At 46.9% G+C, this 11,065-nt stretch overlaps 1 protein-coding gene across 2 annotated transcripts; it reads right to left on the reverse strand.

Annotated features, from left to right (window-relative positions):
* Positions 1-325: 325 nt before the first annotated feature.
* Positions 326-8,483, reverse strand: Gnat2 (G protein subunit alpha transducin 2). Of its 2 annotated transcripts, none has more exons than XM_029475255.2 (8): positions 8,314-8,483; positions 6,533-6,575; positions 6,058-6,112; positions 5,242-5,399; positions 3,672-3,800; positions 3,320-3,449; positions 1,600-1,753; positions 326-1,129 (listed from the first exon to the last, which is right to left on the reverse strand). In XM_029475255.2, the coding sequence occupies exons 1-8, from the start codon at positions 8,429-8,431 to the stop codon at positions 939-941; spliced, it is 978 nt and encodes a 325-aa protein (XP_029331115.2). In that variant the 5' UTR covers positions 8,432-8,483; the 3' UTR covers positions 326-938. The 2 variants fall into 2 exon arrangements, with proteins under 2 accessions (XP_029331115.2, XP_021014329.2); XM_021158670.3 differs by lacking the exon at positions 6,058-6,112 and adding an exon at positions 6,140-6,281.
* Between the last annotated feature and the right edge of the window lie 2,582 nt (positions 8,484-11,065).

Raw genomic sequence — 11,065 nt, forward strand, 5'->3', positions numbered from 1 at the left:
AGCTTCATTTCCCCTCTGAGGAGTTGAGAGGAATAATTTATCCCTGGTTTGTTTGGGAAGATGTTTGCAGCCAGCCTCACGTGGACCCAGCTGCAAACATTTCCAGTGCCTTAAGGAAGCTCAGCAGTCGTTTTTGTTCCTGTGAAACATGGGGCAGTTGGAATGAGAATTCAGATTGCTTGCTTGTTCAGATGCTGTGATACAGAAGTGATAGCCGCAAAGGCCTAAGTGGGGGTGGGTTGATGGCCTCAGGTTCAGCCAGGCACTCTTGAAAGCAAAGCAGTTATTTACACAGAGAAAGGACAGGGAACCCAGGATGGGGGAGAGGGAAAATTGTTTTTAATAAAGATGATCATTTTTTGAGTGAGTTCCTTAGAAATAAGCAGGCTCGCGTCTTCTCTCCTGTAATCTGGGTCTCTGAGCTGAGGCACATACATCGGACCAGTAAAACCACAGGGGCAGGTTTAATTTTTAATACTTTATCGCTCAACGTAAGGAAGGCTTGCTGTTAGTCTTTGGGATGGTTTCTTCTAATAACCAAGTATGGAAGGCAGCTGTCATGGCTGCTTTCTGTGGCCAATCACAGCAGCCAGCTACCCTGGGCCTCCCCTTCAGTTAGGTCTGTGCTCTTCAGAGTGACCCTGTGAAGTAGGCGGGGAAGTTACCTTCATCATATAGACTGGGACCTTTGCATCGTAGAGATGAAGCATTTCTGTTCTTGTGCTAAGCAGAACCAGTACTGGAACCTGGGCGTTAGGGTCGCTGGCCATGCCTTCTTTACAGTGAACTGGCCACACTGCTAACAGTCCTGAGCATGCCTTCTCTATCACCAACAGGATGGGCTTATTTGACACATTCTGGTACATGCTGACTAGTTTTCTGCATGAAGCCTCAGATTCTAAGCTTGCTTATAGAATGTATATTCGAGGAACTGAGCATTAAAAGAGCCCACAGTCCTTGAGGTTTTCTTTGATGATAATGTCTGTAACTGCATCGAACACGAATTTGACGTTCTGTGTGTCTGTAGCACAGGTCATGTGACTGTAGATTTCTTTGACATCTTTTCTCATGTTGAGGTCAAGGAACTGGCTCTTGATATAATTCCCGGCATCCTCATAGGAGTTGTTTCCTAGTTTATTAAAAAAAAAAGTAATGTAGAATAAATTAACCTATAAATGTTCAATTTTTAGGTGACTGATTTGGTCCTTGGAGTAGTGTGTTAGGCCAGTTGGTTCTCAACCTGTGGGTCCCGATCTCTTCACAGGGAATGCAGCATATCAGATATCTACATTCTGATCCATAACAGTAGCACAATTACAGTTATGAAGTAGCAGTGACATAATTTTATGGCCGGGGGTCACCACAACATGAGGAACTGTATTAAAGGATCGAGCGTTAGGACGGTTGAGAACCCCCGGGTCTGACTTTCTGGTAGGTGTCCTTGGAACAGTCAGTGGCTCTGGTGTCTCTGTCTGCTCTTTCCCAGACACATCTGAACTTGAACCTTGTAACCATCCACCCCTTAAGTCAAGCTCCCTCGTGTGTCTTGGCCTATGGATGAGAGAATCCCATCACTATGTTACTCCTGCCTGCACTTACCGTCATACTCCGGAAAACAGATACTGAGGTGGACTTTCTTAATTTTTTCCTCAAAGAGGTCCTTCTTGTTGAGAAAGAGAACGATGGATGTAGCCGCAAAGAACTTGTGGTTGCAGATGCTGTTGAACAGATGCAAAGACTCGTGCATGCGATTCTGGGAGGAAACATCGTATCATTTCAGTAGCTCTGAATCGGATGAGATTATTAACATCTCGGAGTCTCAGTTTCCTTAAAGAGCTATGAAAGCTGTGTGAGGACATGAGTGTGCGGTAGGAGCTGGCTACAGGGATGCCTAAACGTGGAGATGGTTAGACGCCAGGGTACAAGTAACTCCGTAGTGCCACTGCTGGGCTGGAGCCAGGTCCACATTAGCTCTTTGTCACTTGCATCTCCAAGATAATTTTGCTGGGCTCCTCGCAAGGGATCCCAAGTTTCAGCAGGGGGAAGACTGTGACATGGATTCTTTGGCCCTGGTGTCACAGGTAAGGGCTGGAGGATTTCCTAGCGCCATACCACCAACACTTCTTACTTCTCTCGTAGCTACTTTGACAGAGGAAAGAGAGACATGCTGTATGTCTACAGAGTCCGGAGTTAGCCACTGCTCAAGTCAGGTTAGCATTTAGGGAACAGCCCTTTGGGTACTGAGGATGCCACCATCTGACTTGAATTCATTCCTGTCAACTAATTAGGGAAAACTGAGTAGATGAAGGTGAGGAAAGCCCCTACTCACTGTAATGCTCCTGCTGTTGATACTTCGATACCTTGTAAACTCAGTAAAATGGAAGAGATCTTGGAACATGAATAATCTATTAAGACATTTGAGAACTCTACTGTGAATCCTACAGTTAAAGAGAAGGAATGACAACCAAAGCTGGAATGACAGGAGGATAGACCAAAGCTGGAGTGACAGAATGATAGACTAAAGCTAGGAGGATAGATCAAAGCTAGAGTGACAGAAGGATAGACCAAAGCTGGAGTGACAGGAGGATAGACCAAAGCTGGAATGACAGGAGGATAGACCAAAGCTGGAATGACAGGGGGATAGACCAAAGCTGGAATGACAGGAGGATAGACCAAAGCTGGAGTGACAGAATGATAGACTAAAGCTAGGAGGATAGATCAAAGCTAGAGTGACAGAAGGATAGACCAAAGCTGGAGTGACAGGAGAATAGACCAAAGCTGGAATGACAGGGGGATAGACCAAAGCTGGAATGACAGGGGGATAGACCAAAGCTGGAGTGCAGAAGGATAGACCAGAACTGGAGCACAGAAGAGAAGCTGTGTTTTCTGTTGGGCAGCTGGCCATCATGGAATACATGTTTATGTGCAATTAGTGTTTTCACATCTTTGACTATTTATCTCGAACTCAAGAAAAGGGAACTGGCATGAAGGTAGACAACATAAGTTCTCCCTGCACTGTCTGTCCACCCATCTCCGTCCACTTAGCATTATTTCCTCTGGATTTGTGATGGCCTTTAATACTTGGATTTCTAACCTCAGACCAAGCTCATGCTCAGTCAGTTTGGAGCTTTGCAATACTAACCTAGATCCTACAGCAGAAAGGGAGTTTTCTGTGGTTACTGATAAAGGTGAGACAGACTGCTCTGTTAGGAGATAATCAGACTGCCAGCGCTAGCTAGTTGGGGCAGTGAGATGACGAGGTTTGGAGGAGGCTCAGGAGGAAAACCAATCCCACTGAAACTACAGGCCGGCCTCTCACCACTTCGTCATCCTCCACCAGCACCATGTCGTAGGCACTGAGGGCCGCACAGAAAATGATGCAGGTGACTCCCTCGAAGCAGTGGATCCATTTCTTCCTCTCTGATCTCTGCCCTCCCACATCAAACATCCTAAGGGAAGAAACAGCTGTTCATTCTCATTGGCATGGCCAGCATATGACTCAGTTGCCTTTGGTATGCATCCTGAGGGGTGGCCACTTAGGTCCAGTTAGTAGCAAATCAGAAATAAGAGAGGTAGGAGGAGGGGAAGGACAGTAATTAAGATGGGGCATCAGCTACGGCCAAGAAAACATGCTGTGAGACCTGAGATACCCCAGGGAACCGGGTGCTGACCTGAAATTCAAATCTTTAACAGAAAACTTGGTCTCGATGATGCCTGTTGTCTTGACTCTGGATCGAAGTACGTCCTGCTCGCTAGGGAGGTAGTTAGGGTCTGTAATCCGGTCCAGCTGATTCAGATAGCTGAAAAAGAAGGTGGCATCGGTGATGTTACACTCTCCAAAGACTAAAGGAAGCAAATGGTCTCCCCATAAGTCTACAGCTAACACAGAGTTAGAAGCAGGACTGGCGTTCACAGCACTGAATCCAGGATTCTGCTTGTGAGCTTAGAAAAGGTGAGGGCCAGTGCTCTGTCCTCGACTCTGCCTTTCTAGACAGGAAAGAGCTAAAGAGGCTTAGAAGACAGGAGACATCAAGACAATGTTTGGACCCTAGCCCCTGGGTCAAACTGGGAAATGGGAGCATGTTTTGAGAGTTGGAGATACTGAGGAATTAAGTATTTGGGTGTGATGATATGATTTCTTCTTTATGTTTTAAGTACATAATGACATTCTTAGGATAAAGTGGTAGCTGTAGAGTACTTAAAGTTTCCTAGTGGGTGGGGGGGGGGGGTGTCAAGTGAACTCAAAATGGCCATGAAATAGCCGCAAACTAGAAGGTTCACTGTATCTCACCTTTGTGTGTTCGGAAGTTTGCATAAGAATGTGAGAAAATTTAGGAAGGGTAGAAAGAGGGCAGATGTGAATAAAATGACAATATGGAGAAGGAAGGAAAATTCACTCAATGTCTCATGTACTCCATGCATTTAAACGTTTAAATTCTCACTAAACCTTAGAAGGCTTGAGATTCATGTGCCCACTTTATCGATACAGGAAAACTTAGGAGGAATTACTTGGGAGACTGAGACAGGAGGCCTGAGTTTCAGGCCAGCTCTAGCTACAAAGTAAGACTGTCACAATCCAAAACAAGGAAGCCCTGTGGCACACTATAAAGCCTCAGCCTCGTAGTCACTCGAACCTGGACTAACATACAACCTCTGCTGCCCGTGCACCTTGGCCGAGTTACCTGATGTCCCTGGACTGCAGAAAATGGAGCTGATGTGCCTTGAAGGCTCATGTACAAACAGATAATGGGCCCTGAGACATGGCGCGTGTCACGTACCTAGCAGGGTCAGAAATGTAGTAAGGGAGGATTCCAGAAATGATATAACATTATTTCAAGATTAGGTGACAGGGCGTAAACATGGGGATTGTAAACATGCAGCTCGTGCCCACTTCTGATACTGTACTGTTGGGGGTTGATAGCTCTGTCCCTTATCTTTTTGGAACCAGCTTTGCAAAGTTGATTATCTCTTAGTGTCTGACCATCTTCTTTCTTTGGTTTGCCTCTTGAGATAGAGCCAAGGGCTGCTAAGCAGAGCCCCTGGTTTGAATGTTGTGTCTTCTGCTTCCTAGGCCAAAGGGAATCATTGTAAAGGAATTTAAACTAGTGGGGACTGGCAAATGTCTCTATAGGCTTAAGTTCAGTTTGTGGGTCTGCAGCGCCCACTGCCTGGAACTGAAGGCTGAGTGAGATTTCTCCTGAGCATGATCCCCCCCCCCCCCCCGCCTCCCCAAGGTCTTACTAAGATGCCGAGTCATTGAGCTGGAACTCTGCAGCTCTGTCAAAGCAGGCTTGAACTCCACCGTCCTTCCACAACTTTCTGATGACGTCCACCAACTCAGGAGGCATGGTCCCCTCCTCGGTGGAGTCAGCCAGGTTGTTGAGCTGTCTCCCGGCATCCTGTGTAATCCAGAAATCTGACTGAGAATGAGCTGGGAGTAGGTCAGTGGCTTTCCAGGCAGGTTCTGGAAACGTACTAACTGGAAAACATCTTGCGTTGCTCCTAACGCCTAAGGTAGACCTGTCTCAATGATGGTGCAGTTTAAAGACATATGCTACCTTACTTCGAGCTCTCCAGATGTAGCCAGCCCTGGGATGCCTAGAGGATAGTTCTAGGTGCTTCCTGCAGGGCTTAGACTTCAGATGACCCTGAAAGTAGATTTCTAGAAGATACAGGTCCTTTGCTTGCAGGGACTGGAAATTTAAAGCTATATTGGCCCAGAAATTCACAACCCAGGAAAAGGCTCCTGTAAAGGCTTATATTGGCCCAGAAATTCACAACCCAGGAAAAGGCTCCTGTAAAGGCTTATATTGGCCCAGAAATTCACAACCCAGGAAAAGGCTCCTGTAAAGGCTCCTATAAAGGCTTATATAAGTCCTATAGCTCGGCAAACCAAGGAGAGTATTTTAGTGATAAATTAAGATAAAAAGGCAAAAAGATGCTAGGAGTCGGTTTTGTAAACCTTTTCTATAAAGGTAGGAGTTGCTTACTCTTCTAGGACTAGGATGGTTGGAAGTTCAGTAGATGCCATTTGAGTTATGCAGAACTTTTCCTTACCCGACTTTCCTTGTGGTCTGTCGGTCTCTGGTCTACTTCTTCTCCTGCTTCCACCCTGAACCAGATAACATTAATCACGTACCGCACAGCTTGGCTCTGCATAGTCAATGCCTAGTGTGGACATGGCTCTGATGATGGCCAGGATGGACTGCAACACGTTCCCATAGATGACAGACTTGAACTCTAGGCACTCTTCGGGTGAGTAGCCATCCTGGTGAATGATCCTTCAAGGAACAGACACTAAGCTTTTAACTGGACCTGAGGAACCGGAGCTAAGGGATTGAGACTCTCATGGGGAAGGGGCGGATATAAGGGTCAGAGGAAACCACCTGTATTCCTACTGCTGTCCCCAAGGCTAGGGTGAGGGAAGGGACATTGGAAAGTAGGTCCTTTAGTCCAGGGTCCCTCAGAGCTAACAACAACTGGCCCTATTGGCTCCCCCCACCTCAGTCCTTCCCAGTTTGTTTCTGCTCACTTCATCTGTTTGACGATAGTGCTCTTCCCTGACTCGCCCGCACCTGAAAGGGAAATGTTCACACTGTCAGTTCTCCCCAGTTCTCCCCAGTTCTCCCCAGTTCTCCCCAGTTCTCCCCAGTTCTCCCCAGTGGTCCAGAAGATGGTGTGAGAACAGTGCTTTCTGGTAGACACCCTGAGCTCACGCCATCCAACCTGGATTTAGAGCACTATTTACATTAGGGGCTGGATCTATATCTATATTTATATCTATATATCTATTTGCAGGGGGTGGGAAGAGGTTGAGCCAGGGTTTCTCTGTGTAGCCCTGGCTATCCTAGAACTCATTCTGTAGACCATGCTGGTCTTGAACTCAGAGTTCTGCTTGCCTCTGCTTTCTGAGTGCTATGATTAAAGGTGTGCACCACCACTCCAGCTATGAGGATTACTTTTTTTATTGGCTGGCTGGTACATGGTAAGATGTTTAGAACTGTCCCTGGTCTCTACCCACTAGAGGCCACTAGTATCCTACTCTTTGTAACAACCAAGTATCTCCAGACATATCTAGTAGCCCCTGGGACTCATAGTCTCCCCATTGGGAACTACTGATAGACTCATAGAAATTCCTTTAAAATATTCACACTGCCTATTTTTGACTCAGGCAAGTAGTCTTGGGTACTGGAAAGAGCTGGGCCTCTTCGTTGAAATACCCTCCCCCTACAATCTTGATGGTGTCTGTTATTGGCTAAAGATTCTAATGTCCTCAGTCAGGCTAGCCCCTTGCCCATCAAGAACTCCAGGGCTCCCTGCCGACTGACTTGAGCCCCTCAGTCTCCTGCCACTTTGCCTGTGCCTGTTCCAGCTAAGCTGCTTATCCTGAACCCAGACAATCTGCTTAGGCTTAAAAGATCTGTCTCTGCAGTCTCTGTTCCCTGTGTGCAGCTCTTGGATTCCTTGGAGCCTGGGTCCAGCTTACAGATAGGCCCCTTTAGTGTGTCCTTGGGCTTTGCTGCTCCAATTCCCCGGGAAGCCAGCTTGCTGCTACATAGAGCCAGTGATCACACTTCAGAAGGACTGTTGTTGTTTTTGTTTCTTGTGTTTTGCTTTGTTTTGTTTTTGTAAGCCAGGTGTCAGTTTCTTATTTTCTCTTTGAAACCATGACCCATTTCCCTGACTGACCCACCGAGGCGCTTTTATCATCTGCACCAGCCAGGAATCTGCTTAGAACGCATCAGACTGATGAAGCTGCCAGATGTCAGGGGCTTTAGAGCAATTACTTAATAGAAAACCAGGAGGGAGTTTCTGTTGTTAAAGACTCCTCCCTCCCTCTAGCTCTCCCCTCCCAACCTGGTTGCTCTGCAACCAGGTTCCAACATTGATCTTGAAAGCAGGGAGGATCAAGTCTACTTGGCAAAAACCAGTAGGCTTCTCCTTGAGACTTGTGGGATTGTGTGGTGGTGCTTCATGGATGCACTGGTGAGAGACAGTCCTGGGTACTTACTTTACGGCACTGGTCTCTGACTACAGATCTGGTGTGTGCCTGCATGGCCCGGGTGCTTCTTGATAGTTGTTGAATCAAAAGAAGGTGTTGTTGCAGTTGGGTAGCCCAGCCTGTCTGCATGATTCATAGTTCAAGGGGAGGTAAAACAGTTCTGATAACCCTGACATTTTGGGTCTCCTTGCAGTGACTGCAGGCTCCAGGGTAACTTGGCTAGCTCTAAGCTCTGCTTGGTTTCTTAGCTCGAGGCTGAACCAGAGGGAGAGGGATACAGCCGCGCTAGTTCATCTGCTCAGGTCACTCACCGAGCAACAGCAGCTTGACAGTCTTGGCTTCCTTGTCAGCATCCTCCTGCAGCTTCTTCTCCAGCTCCTTGGACCTCCTGGCAAGTTCTTTGTCCTCAGCACTGATGCCACTCCCCATTTCTGCTGTCTCCTCCAAGAAGGGACGTTCCCTCTGGCTCTTAAATTTTTCCTTTTCTGTGAGATAGAGGAAAAGGAAAAATACGTTAGCATAGAGTAATATTCTCTTCTTCCCATAAAAGCTGGGCAAAAGTGCCGACCGGTAGTGCTTGGACCCTTGCCTACCTTGCCTTGAGACTCCTTACCCCAGCTGGAGAGCTCCTTCCTAATCCAGGGATTGTCCCCTTTATGTCTAGCGGAATGACAGATCAAGCCAATTAAAAGCTTTGCCAGGCAGATAAAGGGCAAAGACTAACATTTTGTTTGCTTGTTTTTTGTTTTTGTTTTTAACGAGGGAAATGATCTGGCTTCTGACATAGCCAGAAGAATGCAGGTGCTGGAGCTCTGGGAGCAAGCGGCCACCTCCTCCCTTCTGAAAAGCTCATCTCAAAGCCTCTGGTCCTGTGGACTCACTTGCATCGGAGAGCTGAAGGCTAAGGGTACAGCCCAAGTTGAGTCTTCAGATTACAAGGTCTTGGTTTTAAGAGATCCAAGGGATAGTCCTGGCAAACAGATGTGCTGCTCCAGGAGCTATTACTGGTTCTTTGTACTGGCTCATCTCTCAGGATGCCTATCTTGTCCTTAGCAGGATGTGTGTGTGTGTGTGTGTGTGTGTGTGTGTGTGTGTGCTCACGCACGTGCGTGGATGTATGTGAGACAGGGTCTTACTGTGTATCCGGCTTGCTCAGACTAGGCTAACCTCAAACTCAGATCCACTGTTTTCCTCTTTTATCTCCCACTGTATGTTTTTTTCCACTCAGGGATCAAATCTGAACTACCTCTGAATTTGTGGTCTGCTAGAATTTGTGGTCTGCTAGTAGGTTCTCATCAAATCTCTGGTAAGTGAAGAAGTGAAGGACGGAGTGTGTGCAGAGAGACTGACTGTGTGTGCTTCTTCCCATTCCACACCAGCTTCACTTGGTCAAGTAGACTTCACTGGCCTTTTGTGTGTGCGGACATCAGGGCCACGTCACACAGCAAACTTCTTCCTTGGGCAGCTGGACACTAGACTCTGCCTACTTAGAGGCTGGGTTAGCTCTGCCCCTCGTCCTCATCTCGGTGGTTCTTCCATGGGAGCGAGGAGGAGACCAGCAGTGCCTCACAGACACTGAACCCACCTCATCCGTCAGCTCTCTGTGTCAGTAGTTTCATTTAAATGAGTCTTTCCAGGGCAGCCCCCTCACCTAGAGGACTTTAGCTCAGTGGTTCTCACCCTTCCTGATGCTGGGACTCTGATGCAGTTCCTCAGGTTGGGATGACTCCTATTTTGCTACTGCTCTGAATCTTAATGTAAATATCTGATAGGCAGGATATCTGCTATGTGACTTCTGTGGATCTTGATCCACAGGTTGAAAAGCACTGCTTTAGAATGTTGCTACCCCATATGTAATGCAAGGACCACATACCCTGGAGTTTTGTTAGAAACGCACTCTCAGCTCAAAAAGTCCAGTAAATAATCTACATTTTACCAAGACTTCAGTTAACCCACAGGGCATTCAAGGTTGGGAAGAAATGCCCTCAGGAACTGTTTCTTCCCAAACTTGCCTACTTCTTATGTCTGTTCCCTAAAATATGGTTGGAAGATCACATGCTTTTCAAAAATGTTGATCCTTTAAAATATTTGGAAATGGTATGTTTTAGAACCTATAAATTTCAGTAACAGTGTTAATTCTGGAGCCTGAAATGAAGCTAATATAAATGATTATTATCATCTGGCAAATTGGAAAAGTCTGCCCTACAAAAATACAACTTGGTGTGTATACATTGGCAATTCCTAGAAAGATTTTGTTGTTTTTTAGCGATGTCAAAGTAGCCTAGCACAGGTTTGGACTTGTATAATGAAGGATGAGTGTGAAATTCTTATCCTCCTGCTCCCGCTTTCCAAGTGCTGCGATTGCAGTTGTAAATGTAATCCCAGGCCCGTGTGCATACGAGACAGGTTCTCCTGGAACTCCTCTGTAGGCCAGACTGGCCTCGAACTCGGCTTGCCTCTGCCTCCCAAGTGCTGGAACTAAAGGCATGTGCCACCAATACTACCACCTGTTTGTTTTTAAAGATTGATTAAATTGGTCTGGAGTGCAGTCCAGGCATCAGACTTAAATTTCTCCCCAGGTGATTCCCAGGCACAGCCAAGGTGGAAAAGAACCCTAAAGGTAAGCATACTGGTGCCTTTTAGAGCCCAAATTGTGTCATAGTTGGGTGAGAAAAGGAGAAGCTAGGTCCCCACCAACCAAACAGTGGAACCTGGATCCACAACTTAGCATCTTCCTTTGTCCTCCTTCCCGTGAGTATCTGGGAGACCAGGCTTTTGAGACCATGAGAAACAGCTGCGGAGGTGCCTGCCACGCCAATCCTGCTTTCCCAATCCCAAGTTGGCAAGTGCTTAGTGACTTAAGGGAAAACAAGAGTCTTTTTGAGATTGTGACGGTTTGGAATCTTGGCTAGGAGGTTCCAGTAATTATACCTCACCGCCAGCCCTACCCTGCCCTGCCCACAGTATTGGTAACTTACTCCAAGACCAGAGCTGTGCTGAAGGTGGCCCTGTTCAAAAGGGACCTGGCAGCAAAGGACAGTGCTGGGCCTGTGCCTTTGCTGC

The sequence above is a fragment of the Mus caroli genome, unplaced genomic scaffold (genome assembly GCF_978045245.1).
Source record: "Mus caroli unplaced genomic scaffold, Mus_caroli_1 scaffold_3, whole genome shotgun sequence".
NCBI classification, from domain to species: Eukaryota; Metazoa; Chordata; class Mammalia; order Rodentia; family Muridae; genus Mus; species Mus caroli.

Coding starts and splice junctions, on each gene's coding strand:
- Gnat2 (XM_021158670.3), bottom strand. CDS start 8,431: ATGGGGAGTGGCATCAGTGCTGAGGACAAAGAACTTGCCAGGAGGTCC. Junction 6,282..6,532: donor ACTATCGTCAAACAGATGAA/GTGAGCAGAAAC, acceptor TGTTCCTTGAAG/GATCATTCACCAGGATGGCT. Junction 1,130..1,599: donor CTGTTTTCCGGAGTATGACG/GTAAGTGCAGGC, acceptor TTAATAAACTAG/GAAACAACTCCTATGAGGAT.